This window comes from Rhopalosiphum padi, chromosome 3, assembly GCF_020882245.1.
Source record: "Rhopalosiphum padi isolate XX-2018 chromosome 3, ASM2088224v1, whole genome shotgun sequence".
Classification (NCBI taxonomy): domain Eukaryota; kingdom Metazoa; phylum Arthropoda; class Insecta; order Hemiptera; family Aphididae; genus Rhopalosiphum; species Rhopalosiphum padi.
Window position 1 is genome coordinate 18,079,471 of NC_083599.1, and position 21,510 is coordinate 18,100,980.

At 27.1% G+C, this 21,510-nt stretch overlaps 1 protein-coding gene, 1 long non-coding RNA gene and 1 pseudogene across 2 annotated transcripts; 1 reads left to right on the forward strand and 2 right to left on the reverse strand.

Moving 5' to 3' along the window:
• Positions 1-5,749: 5,749 nt before the first annotated feature.
• On the forward strand, positions 5,750-9,297 carry LOC132926866 (uncharacterized). The gene is made up of 5 exons (XR_009661546.1): positions 5,750-5,816; positions 6,848-8,048; positions 8,150-8,318; positions 8,804-8,899; positions 8,968-9,297. It is a non-coding gene; the product is annotated as an uncharacterized LOC132926866 (long non-coding RNA).
• A 9,450-nt stretch (positions 9,298-18,747) lies between these two features.
• Positions 18,748-19,704, reverse strand: LOC132924049 (uncharacterized; annotated as a pseudogene).
• A 1,284-nt stretch (positions 19,705-20,988) lies between these two features.
• On the reverse strand, positions 20,989-21,449 carry LOC132924846 (uncharacterized; the record flags this gene model as incomplete). Its single annotated transcript, XM_060989287.1, is given in 2 exon segments — positions 20,989-21,143; positions 21,146-21,449. Coding segments are annotated over 2 exon segments (459 nt in total), but the record flags the coding sequence as incomplete, so codon positions are not given.
• Positions 21,450-21,510: the final 61 nt, after the last annotated feature.

Genomic DNA, 21,510 nt, shown 5'->3' on the forward strand with positions numbered 1-21,510 from the left:
ATAAAATATAATATTAAAAAATGCAGCGATTAGCGCCAAAAAAAAATGTAATAATAAAATACGGCAATTTGTGCGCGCCTATAATATGAGATATAATATAGTTTACTACGATTCGCACCTATAAAATATAATACAACTGATGGCGATTAGCGCCAATATAATTTATAAGATAGAGAGTGGCGATTCCGGATTCGCGCTCATTCAATATAGGTAATATAATAATAATAAGGGTTAGACGATTCGTGCCTTGCTAAATATAATCAAAAAACACTAGCAATTCGTGCCTGGCGATTGACCACTTCGCTTAATTATTTAGTTTTATAATTTCGAAATGGGATGTAACAGCGCACAATACGAAAAGCGTCTAACAAATCACGGCGACCGTGTTTAATTATCTGCGCACCAGCGAGTTGGCGGCGGCCGATAGCGCGTCGCCGTAATCTACATATTATATAATAAAATGATTCTCAATAAATATAATATAAATAATAAAAATAAAAATAACAATTAATGTGCGTGTGTGCGTGTGTGTGATCAGCCGGCGAAGCCCGTGAATTCAGCCTACCTTTTAATTAGTCCGATATAACGGTACTATCGGCGGCGTCGCAAACAGTTATCATTCCTCATCAGTGGATAGAAATCATTTATTAAAATTTATAAAAATTAGTAGCTGATTAATCTACACCAAAAACATTTGTTTTGAACACAGATATCTCAATATCTGATCACACTTCTTACACAACCCAGACACTACACTAATTAGTGTACATTTTTTTTCAAACGAACAAACTTATTAAGTTACGCTTATCTAATTGACTACCTGTAAATAGATGGAATTTACGGGGAATCGTGAGTTCCTGCGTGAGAGTAGCTGCAGGTAAAGAATTACATACGTTAATTCCTATACATATGTGATGTGTAAGTTCCTACATGGAAAAAGGTACATATTATTATGTTAGTTACTACACGGCAAAAGACAGGTACCTACATATGTACTATACTTTATTTAATATTCTAAGTTATCAAACTGATGATAATGTCTTCAAAAAATTAAAATATCATTATATATTTTATTTTTATACATTTTAATAGTGAAAATATATATTATAATTATATGTTACATTTTATATACTATTATAACTATAATAGTTATCAAACTATTCAAACTGATGAATTATGATGTGAAAATAATATAATTTAGAAGAATATAATAGTGTGGAGTAATTGAAGAAATATTATAACCAATATAATGCTAACCTGTAATTTTTTATTAATACATATAATATTACAGAAATAAATAAATAATTTTTTTTCGCATTTTAAAAGTTATCGTTGATCGTCAATTATTCAAAATTAAAAACCAGTTACATTACATTATAATTCGTTACATAAAATTCCCGATACTGTTAAAAATTATAATGTATATACCCATCAGTCACTTTAACCAGTAATCATCAGTTGATCAATAAATATAAGTTTTAATTTTCAAGAATTTTAGTATATTTTAGTACTTAAGTGTTATAAAAGCTCAATTGATATATTGACCCTAAACAAAAATGTTGTGTTAGGCGCAATTGGTCCATGCTCGCCCGAATTTACAAGTGTAGCACTTATCGACGTGGATTGGTAAATTGGGTCCCAAATGATCTTATATCAGTAAATTGGATCCTAGTAAAAAAAGGTAGTAGGTAAATTGAGTCCCGGAAAAAATATATAGGGTTTTTATAATATCATGTTCGGAGTAAATGATACGTAATATAAATAATTAAAAAAATGATTTCCCGAAAAAAAATGTTATTACCCTAATTTACTTAATTTACTAAATATACTCCCGACTTACCACTTTCAAAATTAACACAAATTATCGCTGACCCAATTTACCTAGCCCCTTATAGACATAAACCAAAACGTCAAACTCGGCATTGACTGTCTGATTGGCCCGGTGCATTATATGCTAGAATACTAGTTGCCTCCCAAAACATACGAATTGTCTTCCATTCTCATCGTAAATAAAAAAGTTAATATACACTAGTTGCCTCCAATGACCAGGTAATTCATAATTATATAATATGAGTTGTCTCCCAAGAATTCACACACCATAGTCGTAAAGAATTAAGTAGTGGTCCATAAACTTCACTATAAAATATAAACACTCACATATGTTATAGTTATAAAAAATAAGTTTACAGTCAGATAATAATACAATTATTTAGAATTATTTAATTTTCAATTTTTTTAAATAATGAATTGCTTCTCAATAAAAATATCAGTCTTAGCTATATATATTACATACATGTACCTATATCAATAATAGTTATAAATTAACCTAAGTACCTAACCTAATAGTTATACGAAATTATATTAAAAACAATAAAAAAATATTTGGTAATTTTATAATAATAAGTAAATACAAAATAGGTGATTAGTATAATAGTATATCTGTAGTTACTAATTATAGTTAATAAAATATAATATATGGTAATTTAATGGTAAAAAATTATTTATAACATTGCATAGGTTTATATTTTTTAGTCAATATTTGTACATATTTTTTTTTAATTCAGCTTTTTTATTTGAATACCTTTCATTGAAAAGTATTTTGTTTCTAATTCATAATCGTGTATGTGGTTTAGTCTTATTAGAACTTTGTAATAAAATTATAGACCTGTTCGAATTAGGTAGTTTTAAAACTTTGATAAATGTACGTATATATACAGTGTGATTTTTGAATCATGTTTTTGAAAATATTTTTTACATTGTTTCAAGTTGTAAAAAAATCAACGTTTTTTCAAAAACAATATATTTTTATATATTTTTTATTCTTAATTTTAACCCCACAAAATCAGTGGCGTATTTTCAAATTTTTTTTTTTTGGAGGGGGGTCCTCAGTTTATACATAACTAATCTATGATAAACTATAATATATGAATAATAGTTTATATACTATAAACTATGATATCTTGTAATAGTTACGTCCTTATGCAGTTTTTGGAGGAAGTTGAACAAAATATATAATTGTATTATTATAAATGTATAATTTCTAAACTTATTACTTAAAACCATGCTGAAGGAACATGTTGCGTAACGAATTTTAAACTATATTTTATATAATATTTTGTTAATGGGAAAAAAATATGTCCGCGCGTCCGCGCGTGCCTACATAAATTGGGTTCTGCAAATATGTAAGAATTTTAGTTTTTTTTTGGAGAGGTTTTGGGGAGGGTCCAGTACCCCTGGACTCCCCCCCCGTAAATACGCCACTGCGCAAAATGTTTGTCCACTACTAAAATATATAGAGGTATTTATCTAAATTATATTTACTAATAGGTTTGTGGCTGGGGGGGGGGTGGGGTGAATCCCCGAAACCTTTTCACATTAATCAAATGATCAATGATGATTTAATGTTGTTATTTAAATTACAAAAAATAATTTTGATTGAAAACACACCAATAATGCACTTGTATATATCAATGGTTTATGAACTACATATTTACTAGGCATAAGTGCAATATTTTATGAATTATGGTCACTTTTTGGTTGTTCATAAATATTTATTCAATATTAAATTATTATTTATTAAACATACTATGTCGAAATAAGTTATACCACTAAAATTCATATGTTACTATAGACACTAGTTCTCTAGTTCACACTTTCACAGTGATTTTTAATATTGTATGTGATGTCACGGATTCATTCGTTGCGACGGAGGCCGAATTTAATACGTGGCAGTATTTATCCGTTTTTGGTTTAATGTAAAGTAACTGCTAATGAGCTTAATTTTTTACAAATAATCTTATAAAATTATATAAGAGCAGGTACCTCGAAATCTGTCTATTCATATAATTGTATCACATTTTGGTTATATATTAATGAAATACCTAATAATAATAATAATTATATTATAAATTATAACGCACAATACATGTCATAAATGAGAATACTGGCACTTGGCAGTACTGTTATGAGCTTATTTTTAATTTTATATCTATATTTATTTTTCATAACTATATAAGCCTATCATTGTATTAAAGTTGTAAATATCTATTTTATTAGATATTGTTATTTTAATAACAACCAAAATTATATTAAATACACTTGTATATTATTATAATAAGCAAATTCATAAAATTGCTTAATGCAATCCAATAAGTTTTGAGTTTTTTTCGTGAAATTTTTAACTACCTAATAAAAGATAAGAAAAATAAATACCTAACACGCCTTGTATTTATTTTATAAGAGCTAAACACTTCACAGTCAAAAATAATTTTTATATATGTATATACATAGGCGGAAATCCATTGAAAAAGTTGTGGGGCTACGATTTTTCTCATAAACCAAGGCTACGCCCCCGAACCCCCTCACAAATAATTCTAAACAAATTTTAAATTTAACATTGAAAAAAATTTTACTGAACAACTGAACAAAAATATAAAGTTCTGAAAATCTTCACAGCACTTCTCCTAGACAATGTGAATTTAACAAGACCCCAAATAACAAATTCCGTTCTCCAGTTTCGGTAATCTCCCACGCTAAATGAAAATCTAGCAAAAAATAACTATTTTTTTAACTGTGAAAAATTATTATATATTGTATTTCCAAATTAATATAATTTTATATATTTTGTTTTATTCGACAGACGATAAAACAAATCACTATAGGACAGTGTTCCAACTTATAATTTTAATTTTCGTATAAAATATTATGTAAAATATTATACAAACAAATTTATAATATAAAAATTATTATGTATTATATTTCTTGTTTATTAAGAATATATAATACATGAAAATGAAACTACAAAATTGTTATGTTTGCAAGAATGTTTGAGGGGGCTTGGTGGGCTTTTGGGTGGAGCTAAGCCCCCTCAAGCCCCCCCCCCGATTTCCGACAAGATTTTTAATTAACATTTCAAAATGAACATTTATAAATTCAAATTTAACTTATAAGATGTACTTATAGGAATTAATAATCAGAATAAATGTTTTTGAAATTTTTTCTTTTAGTTTGTATCATGATAAATGTATTTTGGATTAATTTTAATTTTTAATTATGAAATTAATAACAATAATTATTATTATGAATTTTTACATTTTAAATGTATTAAGATGAATTAAATATTACACTTCCAAAGGTGGGTGTCGGGTGGCTAAAGCATCTTAACGCGCCTTTCCTTGAATCCGTGACTGAAAATAGTTAGGTCTTAGGTACACGGTTCATTACAAAATTATATTAAATATACGTTATATATACAAGTCAATAATCGATAATTGAATAATAATAATGTAATTACATGAAATAATTAAATAAATATTTTGAAATTTTACTAGTCTACGAAATGAGACGGTAGCAAGAATAAATTTGAGTCCAAACTGAATTGGGACAATTGCGTTCTCTCACTCTCGTCTCTCTCTCCTTTCTCTTACTCTCACACACAATCTCACTCAATCACTCTCTCTCTCGTCTCTCTCTCCTTTCTCTTACTCTCTCACACAATCTCACTCAATCACTCTCTCTCTATCGTTTTCTCTATCTCTCTCTAACTCGGGTCGTTGTTTTGTCCGAGCGAGCGCTGCGACGTCGGCATCACTGTAATAACTTTTTATTTCACATTGGTGTCACTGCTGGTTCACTAATAATTGTGGCATCAGAATCTGAATATCAGTTGTGTTATCACTTATCATTGGCGACGGCATTTCCTATGTCTTCGGTAGTCGGCTTTTCAGTACTCCCTAGTATTCAGTTCTCGCTGAAGACGCGTTTTTGACGATTATCTTTAATCGTTGCTTATTGATTCCACTCGCAAGAATTTTAAGGTATGTAGAATTTTTTTTTTTTATCTAATTAAATTGTATTGTCTATCATTTTTTTAAACAACCACCGATGTATGTATGCGGAATAATTTTCCGAACTATTAAAATTCATAATCAATATCATTTTAATAAATCGACAAAAAAATATCAAATACAAATACAATTCAAAATTAATTTTGGATAATCATACGTATCTATACAGTGAGTTCCGTTTAATGTGATCACATTTGTTCAGATCATTTTGATTCTATTAACCGGTTGATTCAATAAAACATTTTTTTTTTATGAGTTTATATGTATATGTTTAATATTAAATTAAAATAAAACACATTCAAAATAAAGTGAAGAAACTATCTATGATAGAAAAAAAAGATCTTATTGGAGTAGCTGTAGGTGATGACAATGTACAAAATATTTAAAAATCTGTCTTCAAACAGCTCATAAGTGCTTCTAATCCAGTTTTGGTATTAACATTTCCATTGCTTGAAAGTTCATTTCGACATTTTAAATTCTACAAAATAATTAGCCCTTTGAACTGGTTGTAAATAAAATTCAATTTATTTGTCAAATGCCAATCTTTTTTTGAAAAAAGTAATCTAATAATAAAACATTAAAAATTTATTAGATATACCAATTATTTTGGAAAAATATTTCTAAAAAGACTAAGCTTATATGATAATTTTTACAATGATGAGTTCAGCTATAATTTTAATTCAACAATATTTATATCGATAGACAGTCCTAACGTACACAGACCATTATTTTACTAAAACAATTATAAATAATCAATTCATATTGTTGATTATGTATTTACGGAACAAGCATAATGACTGATAAATATTATCATTTATCAATAATAGTTTGATACCTATATTCAATTTTAATTAGGACCTATATTATAATACATAATAATATATTTTATTTTAAACAATTTAAATTTAATGCTTGATTGTTTTTAAATGTTAGTAATGTATTTAGTTTTAACATGTTTAAAATAATTAAATTGTGTACTAATTTTATTTTAATAATTTTAGTTTATAAAGCAGTATGGATAGCCAACATTTTAATGATATACAGTTTTATTTAAATGATGAAGTCATAAACAATTACATGGATTTAATTAATAAACGTTATTTAAACGTTTATTGCTTTGAAACATATTTTTATGTAAGTCTCTGTTCAAGAGGATATGATGGTGTTAAACGTATTGTAAAAAAACTAAAATTTGATTTATTTTCAAAAAAAAAACTTTTATTTCCTATTCATTTAAAAAGTCACTGGACCTTGGTCTGTGTAAACCTTGAATCCAAAGAAGTTCAATATTATGACAGTCTCCAAGGTCGTAATATTGCAAGTCAAGAGACTATATTCAAATTTTTAAATAACGCACATCTCGAAATTAATGGATCACCATTATATGCAGAAGGTTGGAAACTAATAACTGTACAAAATATCCCTTATCAGAAGAATGGGTATGATTGTGGAGTTTTTTTATGTACCTATGCTGAATATTTAGCAAGAGGTGTCACATTCAATTTTTCCCAGAAAAACATGTTATCGTTTAGACAATTAATTGCATACGAGCTAACAGTGAATAGGTTAGTGGATGTAAATGTCGATGCAAAAGATATAGATTCGTTCATCATGAGTGTTATAAGCTCATGATAAAAAATCTATGTTGTAAAAATTAATTGTTATACCCATTGATTTTCACTGGGAGTTAATATACTTAATGTTGTCTAAACACTCTGAATGAGTTTTTTTGTGAAAAGTTGAGTATGATACAACTGGTTGTGCTCATTGCTCAGTAAATATTCAGCTTCAGTACATGCCTATAACCTATAGGTTATAACCATTCTTTTGACAAGGGATATCAAACACATCAATAAAATATCATACTAAATTCCAATTGAATATAGTAATACACATACAAGGATCCAATGATTATTGTTTTTTAAATTAATAGGAAAAGTTATTTTTTTTTTTTAAATTATCAGATTTTTTTTTTTTGTCAGACGTTTAACAGAGGAATAGGCTTTCTTTTAGTGAGGTTTCAATAAAAGATGTGTCAAATCATATATAGTGTTTAAAGTATGTGCTGTTATCAGATTCATGTAATTGTTTATAACATTAATTGACATTTATCTAAAATCATTTTCCACAAATGATGCTAACACTGGAAAAATTAGTTATCATTTGCAAAAACCAAATTTTACATCAATGGTCATCATTGCGGTAAGAATAATTAACATGGTTTTTGAATATGGAATTCATTTATTCAAATACATATTATCATTATGAATTATGATTCACTTTCACTATTGAACTTGTTGCAGATGTTCCAGTCATACTTCTAGCCTTTGAAAATTCCACATATGCAGGATAACTAGTTTATTCTGAGAACTCATGGCTAGTATCACAGACCAATTTTCATGTCGTAAAGTCGGTACAGTGAAGAAAAGAAGAAAACATGACATTTCATTTCACTTTTTTTTATCTGTTACGGTAAGTTGTGTTATTATATCATCAATTTTTTTAGAAACCTTTCTATAGCTGTGATGAAAATTAAAAACAAACATAAGTTTACATGACATACCATTTGCCCCCCCCCCCCATGTGCACTTATCCCAAAAACAAAGTACATAATGAGATTAGAAACAGATACAGATAAGCGAGTGACGAAACGCACAATATGTTTCTGTTAGTCAACCACCAATTGATTACTGTATTATTATTAAATTATAAGAATTTTTAAATGTTTGTCAGATATTCCAATTATTATATTATTTAAATATAGTTTACCTATAAATAACAACTTTACTGAATATAGCTATTGTATTAGGTTAGTACTTAGTTAATTTATTCATTTAGCATCAATTAATGTAAAGAAATATTTCTATACTTAAAACAACTGTTCAACATAAATGCCAATTAAAAATTATGTAGTCCAATATGCTTATATTAAACATTAATATTGTATTTTATTTTAGGTGATGGTTCGTTGATGTATATGTCCCTACAAAAATAATTTTCATGAACTTAATTCACACTTTGTTTAATGCTTTATCAACAATCATTATTAAGTGGTTTGTAATGTATTTCAGTTTATGTTTTATGAACTAGGCGTCTACTAATCATTTATTTATTATTTTAGCTAGTAATTCTGCAATTGGATAGTATTTAATGAGTACTAAACTTGGAATGTCTGACATGTATCTTGCTACAACCGTTACAGAACTAAGAATTGTAGAAAAAATTTATTTAGCATACTCATGATATTCATGGCAATTTTATTTGACGAAGATTTTTGGTTGTGTGGTATTGAACAGTGAACCACTAGTTTGATTTCAATTATCCATGAGTTTTCCATTAGAAGACATAGGTAAACTACAGCAAATTAAAATAATTAGCCAATTTTAAATTTATATTTATTGTTTTTAATTATTACCAGTAACCCATTTTTTTTTTTTTAAGTATCGAGCAATTAAGTTAAACCTAGTTTACAAAAAATATTGTACAAGTATAGGAAAAAAATCAAATTACTTTTAAATAGTTTTCATCTATAGAAAAATCCTGTTAGAATAAGTGATTGAAAATATTTGATTTAGCATCACATACTCTTCAATTTCAATTAATTTATTTTTACCTTACTTTCTACTACCTATTTAATATTTATATACAAATAACAGCATAAAATTTTTTTTCCACTCGAGGTTATTCACATTATTATCCTCATTAGTATTATCTATTTTCATAAATAACTCCAGCCTGATTCCCTCTTGTAAAATTTGATTTATTCATTATTAAGGTTCATTAAACAAAGTACCTGTAAATTTTTTATTTTTATATGAAATTAACAATCTGTACTACTTAATATCACAATAAGTAAATATGATACAGGAATAAATAATTAAGGTATCAAAACATATCAGATATTAAGTACAAACAGTCTACAATAAATTATATGTAATACATGTTACATTTGAGGAAAGTAGCCACCTATTAGTAATACTGTAAATATAAACTGTTTTTATTTAGTTTATAAGTATCTTTGTCAATTTTTTTTTTTTTATTGTGTACTAGTTTTACTGATATGAATAATCAAATATTGTACGCAGTTACCATTTTATTTATCAAATAAATGACATTTTTATTTTTTCAGAATTATATCATACCTACCTACTTTCAAATTGTTCCATAACACAAGATTTTATTGTGTTTTATTAATTGTGAATTAATTATTGAACAAAGAAAATGTACAATAAGAATATAATATAAGTAAAAATGTACAATTGTATTTTTAAAATCTCTTTATTGCAGTGCTAGTATTATATTAGCTAAAATTGCAATGTTTTTTCATGTCATAACTTAAGTAATTTAAATTCTGTTTTTTTTTTTTTTTTGGTTAATAGGTATAATTAATTAATAATTATTATTATTAGTTTTTATTAGTCCTTGTGATTTCTGTTATAACAATACAATTATATAACACAAAAGACAAAATAGTGGTTCTTTGATCTAATTGTAATGTAAAGTTATCATTACCAATATAATTGATATTGAAACAACTATAGCATGTGTTATTTAATTTATGAATACAGTCTAAAATTCTAAAGTAAATATACAGTTAAAAAAAATTACAACATAATATTTGAATTTAAAAAAAAATCACATTTTTAGTTTTACATAGAAATGTTATTATAACAGAATCTAATAATATCTCCAAGACATAATAAAAATCAATAAATCATGAATTAAATTATAAATGTATAGCACTATTTCATTATTACTTACAATTTAAAACAAAATGATCAACAATAATGATATTTTAAGTCAAGTTATTTACTTTTGCTAAGAAATTATACATTTCTATTAATATTTCATCTTAAATAAGTATCTAATAAGCAAGGCCTAAATTGTTAGCAGTAAAATTATTTATTCCAATATACAATACCATATTTTTAATTTTTATAATATACTGTACAAGTACCAATATATTTAAATTGTTTGAAATAAATTTATTGTTAACAATTAATACTATGATATTTTTATGTTAGTAAAAAAACAAAAGTTTTATTAGGTAGGAAAATAAATAATATAATTCTCCACAGATCAATAAATTATAGTTAGAGATGTTATACAATAATAAATTATAATTCTAGGTAAAAATTTTCAGTGTTTGTCTTACTCCAAAAAGATTTGATACACTTAAACATTGAACAAACAATATTGATTTGTTTTTGAAAAAAAAATATTAGTCACTATTAATTTAACTGCTAAGAGACATTGGGTCGGGTATGTGTGATCTTAGAGATGAAACAAATGCCGTATTATGAATCATCAAGGATATGGTACTTCCCACCAAATTTTTTTTTTAGTTTTTTGTTATTTACATTAAGATTTAAAAGGAACGCAATTAAATTTAGAAGAATGATGTTTTATAAATGTAAGTAACATTCCCTCTCAAAATAATAGTTATGATTGTGGTGTACTCGTGTGTACCTAAATATGCTGAATATTTAGCTAGGGATACGGTATTCAATTTTCACTAGTACAAATGAATTCATTTAGATTTTAGACAGTTAATAGCATAAGAGCTAATGGTGAAAAGATTAGTAGATATAAATGTCGATACAAAATATTATATAAATGTGTTTATTACGAGTGTAATAACATCGATCTGACGATCTATATTATAATACATAATGATAACGAGTATTATATTTTATTTTAAACAATTTAAATAATAAATTTAATACCTACCTACCTAGGTACTTGTTTGTTTGTAAATATTCGTAATGCATTTAGTTTTAACATGTATAAAACAATTAAATTGAGTATTGATTGTATTTTAATATTTTCAGTTTGTAAAGAAGTAGCAGGTACCTATGGTTAGCAAAGTTTGTATTAGTTCACAATTTTATTTAAATGATTGTGTCATAAATGATTACCTACACGAATTTAATTAATCAACATTAATCATTATTCAAATAACGTATATTGTTTTGACACATTATTATCTAAGACTCAGGAAAAGAGTATATGATTCTTGTAAGCGACAGGTAAGAAAAATTGATTTATTTTCAAAGAAAAAACTTTTATTTCCTACATTGCAGAACCGTCGACTCTCGCACCTACGCAAAAGCACAAGGCGTGATGAGAAGACAACAAGATGAGTCGCGAACAAGTATCGGCCGTTGACAATCTCGTCGACTTGCGACAACCGTGAGATCGGTGACTACTTTTTTCTTGTTCCATGAACATCACAATTGCGTATTTTAACAACATTACTATATATTTATTTTTATATATATATATTATAATGTAAAAAATAAAGTGTTAAAACATTTAAATTTTGTTTTTTTCCTTACATAATTATTTCGATATTATAAAGATTATTTTAATTATTGTTTTGTCATGTTTTTATCATTTTAAAATGATAGAAATCAAAAGTGACAATAACTATTATAATATCTATAATATATAGGTATATCTATATCTATATCTACCAACTAATATTACGTTATGATTTTAAGTTTATCTGGTTCTTTTGTGTTTAATTATGTTTGCTTATTGTATATGTAACAAAATATGTTTGTACATATTGTGCATGAGAGTCAAATATTTTATAATATTTCAGATTTTAATTGAATCGTATGTATTTAAAATTATTTTTTTTTAACAAATTTACCTATATATTACCTGTACTTATACCTATTAAGACTTACGAGAACAATAATTAAATTATAGGAAAATATAAAACAATATTCATCATTAACATTCCTGTTTTTCCTTTTACATTTTTTCAATTATTAATAATAGGTGAAATTTTTACTGATTTAATTTTTTTATTAAAAATAAAAAAAAATTTATCAACAATAAATTATTATACAAAAAATATTCTACTTCAATTGAAAAAAAAAATATTTTAATCATATGTTGAAAAACTTCAACATTACGATAGATGATTTTATACAGTAGCAGTAGCGCAAATAATATGAATAACGAATATAAATACGAACAATAATATTCATACCAATCATACATTCATATTCAGTATTATTATTTCACGTATCGATAATTATTTGAGTATTTATAAACCATGCACGGTCACGATAAGAAAACTCGTTTTGGTCTATGGTACGGTACTGTACGCGGGGTGGAGGAATGAAGACCGAGTATCGAAGGCTGCCGCTGACGATGAGCGCAGCACATGTCCGAGCGTAATTATACTTTTTTTTACCGTAAAACATGGTTTCGTACTTCCAATAATACGGCTTACTGAACGGTTATAAAGTAAAAACACCTATAATAAAAAATGTAGAGGAGAATTTTATCTAGAATCGTATAGAGCCCAATTTTTGATATCTTTTTTCAATCGTCCAATATTTCACAATGAATTTTATGGTTTTTTTTACTATTTATTGTTTTAATTATTTCAATAATTAATAAAAATATCGAAAATCAGGCTCTATACGATTCTAGATAAAATTCTCCATTACAAATTTCATAATAGGTGTTTTTCACGTAAAACCCTTCAGTAAGCCGTGTTATTGGAAGTACGAAAACATGTTTTTACGGCATATTTTTCTGGGGTGACACGTCCTCTTAATTGTGTTTTAAAATATTAACATTATCTCAAGATTTATTGGAGATTAATTTTGATTTAAGCAATATTATCAAAATATTACCACATAATTTTTTGGCCACAGAATAAATTTTACTGTAAATAACAAGAGCAAATATTACAAAAATATTTAATTTTCAATCAAAATGTTACTGTAATATTATTATAATTGATATATTTTCAAAATACAATTATGACAACCATTTTTATAGTAATTATTTATTTTTATTTAAAAAAACAATTATATACATATTTTTTTTAACAATAATTAAGTAATATTTATTATTTTATTACTTTAAATTACTTTAAAAATATTCAATCTACCTATTTTATTTCTAAAAGGTTTTAAACTTTAGAATTAAGATTTTTATTATTAATTGCAAAAAAATTATTTTAAGTAGTTGAATAGTTTTAATTAGAAAATTGTAAAAAAGTTTTCTTGTGTAATGTCCTTAAATGCAAATAGAAGTGTTATACTTTAATTATTACTGTAATTGCAGTCTGCAATAAAAAAACATAATAATAATAATTAATAGAATTTGTTGGAATTTAAATAATTAACACCAAGATAAAAATTGTAATTCATATTATTTATTAGAAGATATAAAATAAATACTCCCGTAATCAGACGTGTAATATAGTAAATAACAATAAGTTTATAAGTGATTGTGTAGGTAATTTAAAAAATTTTAATTATTAACTTATAGCAAATGGCAAAATTGTTTTAAGTTTATTATTTTGATGTTTTATTTCCGAATTAAACAGAAGACACTTTTTAAATTAATATTACGAACACTTACTCATTTATAATTTTGAAAATTCATTATTTATCATTGATTCGGAACATGTAATTATATTTTTTTTATTGTACCTGTTTATACATTTTTTTGTTTACAGTTGATGATAAAACTACCGTTAAATGTAAAAATTATTAATATATTACATTAAATATATAATTAATATAATAAAACGTAAAAATAACAGTTCTCCATAAAGATTATTAGAATGAAAACAAACGATATAAAAATACAGTTTTTAATGAAAACAATACCACCATTGTCCATCGTAATCGGTTGTTTTGTTTTAATCTCCAAAACTTAACCTACGAAAATTAGGTATAGACAGCAATTGTATTTTATGTATGACAATATTAATTAGGTCACCTGTTAATTTTCGGGGAAAAAATAAATCATTCGATTCCAATATCATTCCTCAATATTTTTACAAAGACCATTCTATTTCCCAGATGTTGGATGATTTAAAAGTTTTGTACCTAGTAAGATTTTCAATGTTGAGCCGTTTACAGTTACGAGATATGTAATGTTCAGTGTTCACGACTTTTGCATTGTTTTTTACAATTACCCAGTCGTCTATGCAAATATACAACTGAAGACGCATAAACTTTGTGAAGCATAACATTCGTCTCAAACTTTTTCTAGTCCAGTACCATAAAGTACGACGTTGAAGATATCATTTTTTTTTAAATCACTGTTCTACCAATAATATTGGTTTACTTTTCTGCGGTTCATCTAAAAAATTTAATATACAATAATTACTTTATTTATTTATTACCTAATGCTATATGATGAAATAATTGAAGATTTTGCAAGATCGAAATCGCGCCTAAAAATATTAATTAATTTTTTTCTTAAACATTTATATTATATTATATTAGTTTTCAATAAGTTTAAAATTTCTTAAATAAATAAAAATAATTATTACATTTTATAATAATTATCTTTGATTATTTTGTTAACACGGGTGCTATTGAGAGACATTAACGATATACAACTTTCACTCAATAGATTTTTATATTGTGTGATGTAGCATCATATCACATAATTTGTTGTAAGATTTTTTATAGGTTAGAAAAATTGTCAGTATAAAAACCGGCGAGATAAGTGGGCATTAAAAAAAAAAAGTAGCCAGGGAAGCAGATTCCTTAATACTCCACTGGCTAAAACTATTAAATAATTATAATATAATATTATTCAATAAATATATTAACATTGTTGACGCGTATATTATAGCATTGTTGTCGTTATTATTATTGACTTAATAAGTAATATAATACAGGGCCTTATGGCTTGAGTGAAGTAGCGTCAATTTTCGAATGACAAGTGTAAGGAATGTTATTTGTTTAATTAGCAGTTTAATCGAAAAGTTATTTAGGCATGTGTTCAAAAGTTGTTAGAATGAAATAATATATTTATGATAATTATTTTACTTTAAAGCGTACATTTTTGCAACGTACCCAATTAATATCATTTAAATAGTAAGATATTGTTTATAAGCAGTGGCGGAACTAGGGGGGTGAAGCCGGAAATTGATCATCGGGCGTAAAATTTTAGTGGGCATAATTTTTTGTAGGCCTTTATTTAATTTTTGATAGAAGAAGTTAAAAAAACTATTTTTATTTCACATAATTTGTTTAAGATTTGGCGATGATCACGTTTAAAGGAATGAAAAACAAAAAACAAAACCCTACACAGCGTAAAATAATTTAATAGTTATTCTATTATTAATTGTTATTAGAGCGCGTAGCTGCGCGATCGGCGTACGTCGATGATCAACAGACGACAATGCATATTACATAGAGACTAGAGAATAGAGATAGACTAATAATAAAAATTAAAAAGAAGTAAGAACATATATTATGAAGAATAAATATAAATATAATAAAAAATATATTTTGCAATCGATTATAGTACAAAATTAATGTCATTTAAATTACTTAATACTTAAGGTCGTTGTGGTTGTATTACATTGTCGTTTTTTTTGTAATAAAATTCGGGATTCGCCATTTTGGTCATCGTCTCATCGATCTAGACATCATTCTAGTTAATGGTAAGATTATGATAAGATTTGTTTAAGTATACGGTATACGTATATACTGGTGTATTCTATAATAATTAAGATTCTGAATGAAACTAGGCATGTATTGATGCTCAGTGGTGTAAATACTAGTAAGACAAGGTGGGCAACCGCCATGGGCCAACAACTGACCCCGGGCAGTTAAATACTACTACGGGTATAATACTTTATATTTTATATTAAATTCCAAATTTCACAATAGAATAAAAAATATAAAAAAAATATTATTTTGATATAATTTTTGACATTATTTCAAAAAGTATTAATATTTTTGAAAATAAATGAACCATACCACGATGAGCACGACACGTTCGGCGAAAGCCAACGTCTTCTCGTCGTCATTTTATTATAATACCGTAAAGTCACGTAATTATTATATCATTTTGTAACTTTATCATGAAGGCTAGAATAAGGAGACCAAACTCCGCTTCTAATAACGTACCGAAATGAGTCGCACGATTAACAACTATAATATAGGAGGCCCTGCAGCCTAAACTAAAGGATCGATACTTTAACCCGCATGGTATAGGGATTATTAATGTTATTTGCGTTTTTTGTAAAATATATGCATTATTTCGAACCATATTTCGAACTCATTAATTATTATAAATTTTATAGCTGGTAAAATTACGCATTCATACGTGTGTTGTGTGTATACGTGTATATATATATCAACTATGAAAGAAGAAACACTGACTGTATTAGCTGTTATCAACATAAAATCGGAAAAAATAAAATTTTATTAATGATTGAACGTTGAAAAATACGATGGTGAACTAGCGTTACATGGTTTTTTATGGCAATTAATAATAATATTTGTCAAATTAGGTACGAACCCCCAAAATAAAAACAGCAAAATTAATTGTGTGAAAATATTTATAATATTTAAGACCAGTAAAATAAATAATATTTTTTATATATTATATATTACAATATAACTGCAAAAGGCACTAAAGTCAGTTATTTAATATAATAAATATAATTATACACATTCGTATTTTGACTATAATTCCGCTCAATTGATTGGTAACGTACTATATCAGCGGTTCTTAACCTTTTGTAGAACACGGACCCCTGATGAAAGATTCTTAGAAATCGCAGACCCCTACCAATTTTTTGTCGAATACTTTTTTTTACAAAACATATGATGTTATCATAACTAAAATTATAATAATTATTTTATATTACAAATTATAGAAGTGGACTTAACAAAACATACACATTTATAACTATTTTTATTAAACTTAATTGGTCATAAAACTGAAATATAAATTATTTTATTTTTAATATTCTTAAAGCCGCCATGGACTTCCAACATGAGTATCGCAAACCCCTAGGGGGCCGTGGACCACACGTTAAGAGCCGCTGTACTATATAATTGTTCGCAACTCACTAATGGCCCAATTTTATTTACATCGTTAACGATAATAATCGGCGATCGCCGACCACATCCGTTCAGCTATCTAATGTCCAACAACTTGCCATCATATAAATATATTACATATATAATAATAATATTTAATAAAAACCTCGGTAACAGTCAACAGAAGCATTAATGTTATTCATAGGCGCAACTAGACCAATAATTTTTGGAGGTGCACAAATGGTGAAGAGCTCACAGACCTGTGGGGTCCCAACAGCCCCCACACCCTCAAGCCACTAATCTAATTACTCTCCACATTACACTTATGAAAAAAATAACTGCTAATTTCAATATAAATACTTTGTTTAATATTCATAATACAATTTATTTAACAAAATTAAATTATCAAAACTACCTACCTATTTTAACATTATTTTTCTTGAATGCAAATTCAATTTTTTTTAAATTTATTCACTTTTTAAATTATTTTTGATGTCCCTCTCAATATTTAAAATTGATAAGTTGCTTAATCTTTACTGTAGCATACTCGTTCGTAGCCAATTTTTAATTCTGAGCATCTGGAGAAACTGCGCTTACAAGTAGCAGAACTTATAGGTATGGTGATACCTACCTGAATAAGTTTGTACAAATTAGGATATGTTACTTTTTTTTGTTTTTTTGAACATCACCAAAACTGAAATTTATAGGCAAGCAATTTTTAAAGACCATCATTTCAGCTTTGAGCATATCTACTGAAACATTCATAACATCCTAAAAATAACAGTTCAATTAAGATAGTAAAATATAATATTTTTTAAAATATTAATTCCAAATTGTATTAGTTTTTGGTGACTCGCCTTATAATGATTTATAAATAAATAACTTCCATTAAAATCAAGATTCAAAAAACAATCAATAGACGATGCCATTGATAAACTTTCCTCAAAAAATCTTTTTTTTTTAAATTAATAATTATACCATCAATTATTGAGAAATAAAGATTTTTTTTCCAATAATCTTCAACTGTTAAGGAGTTAATATTATTTTCTTCCCCAGTGACAGTTTCCACATGAAAACTGTTCAAATATTTTGGTTGTATTCTTTTGCGTTTTCCTGGTTAATTTAGTTTTAGATAAAATAAATTTGAATAGTTAACTATTATACTTATGTCAGGTATATCGAGAGTAATACTATTTTGTTCTGCTAATAATTCAAGTTTTTGCCAAAATATAAGAAATTCTTTTTCACAACGTAATTTTTCAAATGATAGTATTACACCATTTATTATATTTTTAGCTTTACCCAGAGTGCCAGTTTTAGATTGTAATGTGGTACTTAGTATGTTAATAATACCAAGAACATCTTTTAATAAAATAACCACAATAAAAAATGTACACTTCTGTAATTCACTAAGAATACCTGAAATTAAAAGTATAGTTAAATATTAATACAAACAAATATTGTATCTATTTAATGAAAACGCATATTGTCTAAACTTTTATTATGTTATACCTGAAAAAAAGTTAATTTTTTATTATTTTTATAACGAATAGTGAATATTTAAAATATTTAATACCTTTTGCTTCGACAACATCTTTATCAGATTGCTCTTCAATTTCGTTACTTAAATATTCTAATATAGCAGTGTAATTATTTATCATTGCTTAACAATTTTTAAATTGGCACACCCACCGAGTGTCACATACTCTGAGGATACTTCCTCTTTTAATCCTAGATCCAATTGAATTTTACCGAGTTTCGTATTGTTAGATGGACGAGCAAAATGAACGTATACCATTTCTAACGTATTAAAAACACAACGAGCATTCTACAAAAAATAGGTTCTAATATTATGCAAATTAAAAACTACAAATACCTAAATTATATTTAAGTTAAAATAAATTAATATTATACATAAACTAAAAAAAATATTTTAAAAATACCTGAATTTCTTTACACAAGTTGACACGGTACGCAACGGTCGCCGGTACAAAGTACAGGCACCGTAGCGACCGGTCTACGCCTTAACAACCGCAACCACGGGCTACGACGACACGATACCGTCGACTCTCCCCCCGTACCGCAAAAGCACAAGGTGGGACAAGAAGACAAGTCGGTCTGGACGAGTACCGGCCGCCGGCCGTCTCGCTCTTTTGCGTGAACCGTCTTACCGACAACGGCGACAACGTCGCCTAGTTGTAAGATCGCGTAAAGCATATAATGTGTATTCTCTTTTATGTCGTCAACACCTGACATAGTGACATGTGACAACTAACTATTGTGTACCGTTGTTTATCATCAATAAAAATGGGCGGTGGTCGTTTGGGCGAAGGTAATAATTTTGACCAAAAAAATAGTAGTCCGTTTGAGCGACTATCATTTGTACCGTTTGGGCGAGTGAAATTATTTTTACCTGCGTGCGAGGTATATCATTTTTGCCACCAGCCGAAGTAGGAGATGCATTTACTGAGTTGTTATCAATTATGCCAGCTGACAATGAATGTGTACAATTTGCCGATTATTTTTTGGACACCTACATAGACGAAAACTCAGAGTTCCCCCTTTATTTGTGGGCGTCATCGCCAATATTTGACCATTCTAGAACCACAAATGACCAGAATCATTTCATTTTCACTTTAACAAACAATTTTACACACCACACCCTCATGTACATCAATTCATTGCAGTATTATTAGAAGTCCAGACTGAAAATATGATTGAAATCAATTCCATTTCAAAATATATCCCTAACGCTCAACAAAAAGAAACTATAAAAAAAAAGAGCTTGTGCAAGAAACATGGAATAAATATGAAAGTGGGAACATTAGCCAATTAGAATGCATAAAATGTTTAGGTTTAAAATATCAGGCTAATAAATTACTTTAAACTGTACTATAATTATATTTTATGTAATTTTATTTATAATTGTTGACTTATTATTAATTATTTATGTGTTATATGATTTTTGACTGTAAATTACTTATATTTTATATGATTTTTGACTTATTATTATTAATTATTCATATTTTATATGATTTTGTTTAATTGATTGTTGAGTGTATATTATAAGCATTTTAATACCGCTCAAACGGTATTATTAATTGAATTATTCTCGCACAAACGGTATATATATCTATTCGCCCAAACGGTAGTTTTAGTTGACTAAACCCTCGCCTAAACGGTATATAGTTATTCGCCCAAACGGACTATATTTTGGGTCGTTTCGCCCAAACGGTCTACGCCCATAAAAATACACTGTACAAATAGTGAAACCCGTGTTGTTCTTTTATACTGACCGGCTCACCGCGGACTCACCGAACACCTACCGCAATAGCCGTGTCAAAGTCCACAACAACCAGGTTCAACCTATGGGCCATACAATGTGTATATATTGCATAGGGATAATCTTCTTTAATTTTGGCTTGTACACCTCCTATATGGCCGGACATCACACTAGCTCCATCTGTGCTACAATATTAAGTGTATCCATGTTTAAATTACAATTTTTAAAACTACTGTAAATAGCAGAAACAATTTGATTGGCATTCTGGCCATAAGAAACATCAACAAATTGTAAAAATCTTTCATAAATGTCGAGGCCAACTGCATAACGCACACATACAGACAATTGTTCTTGTTTATGAGACCTAGCCTCATCGACCATTAGAGCAAAATGTCCAGTGTCAAGAATTTGTCCAACAATAGTTTCTGTTACCAAGATAGCACTAATTTTAATAAGTTCTTCTTGAACTTTCCAGTTGGTCAAGTTAATTTTTTTTTTGATAAAAGCATTGAAATTCTGGCATAAACTTTGAAAAAACTACATTGCATAA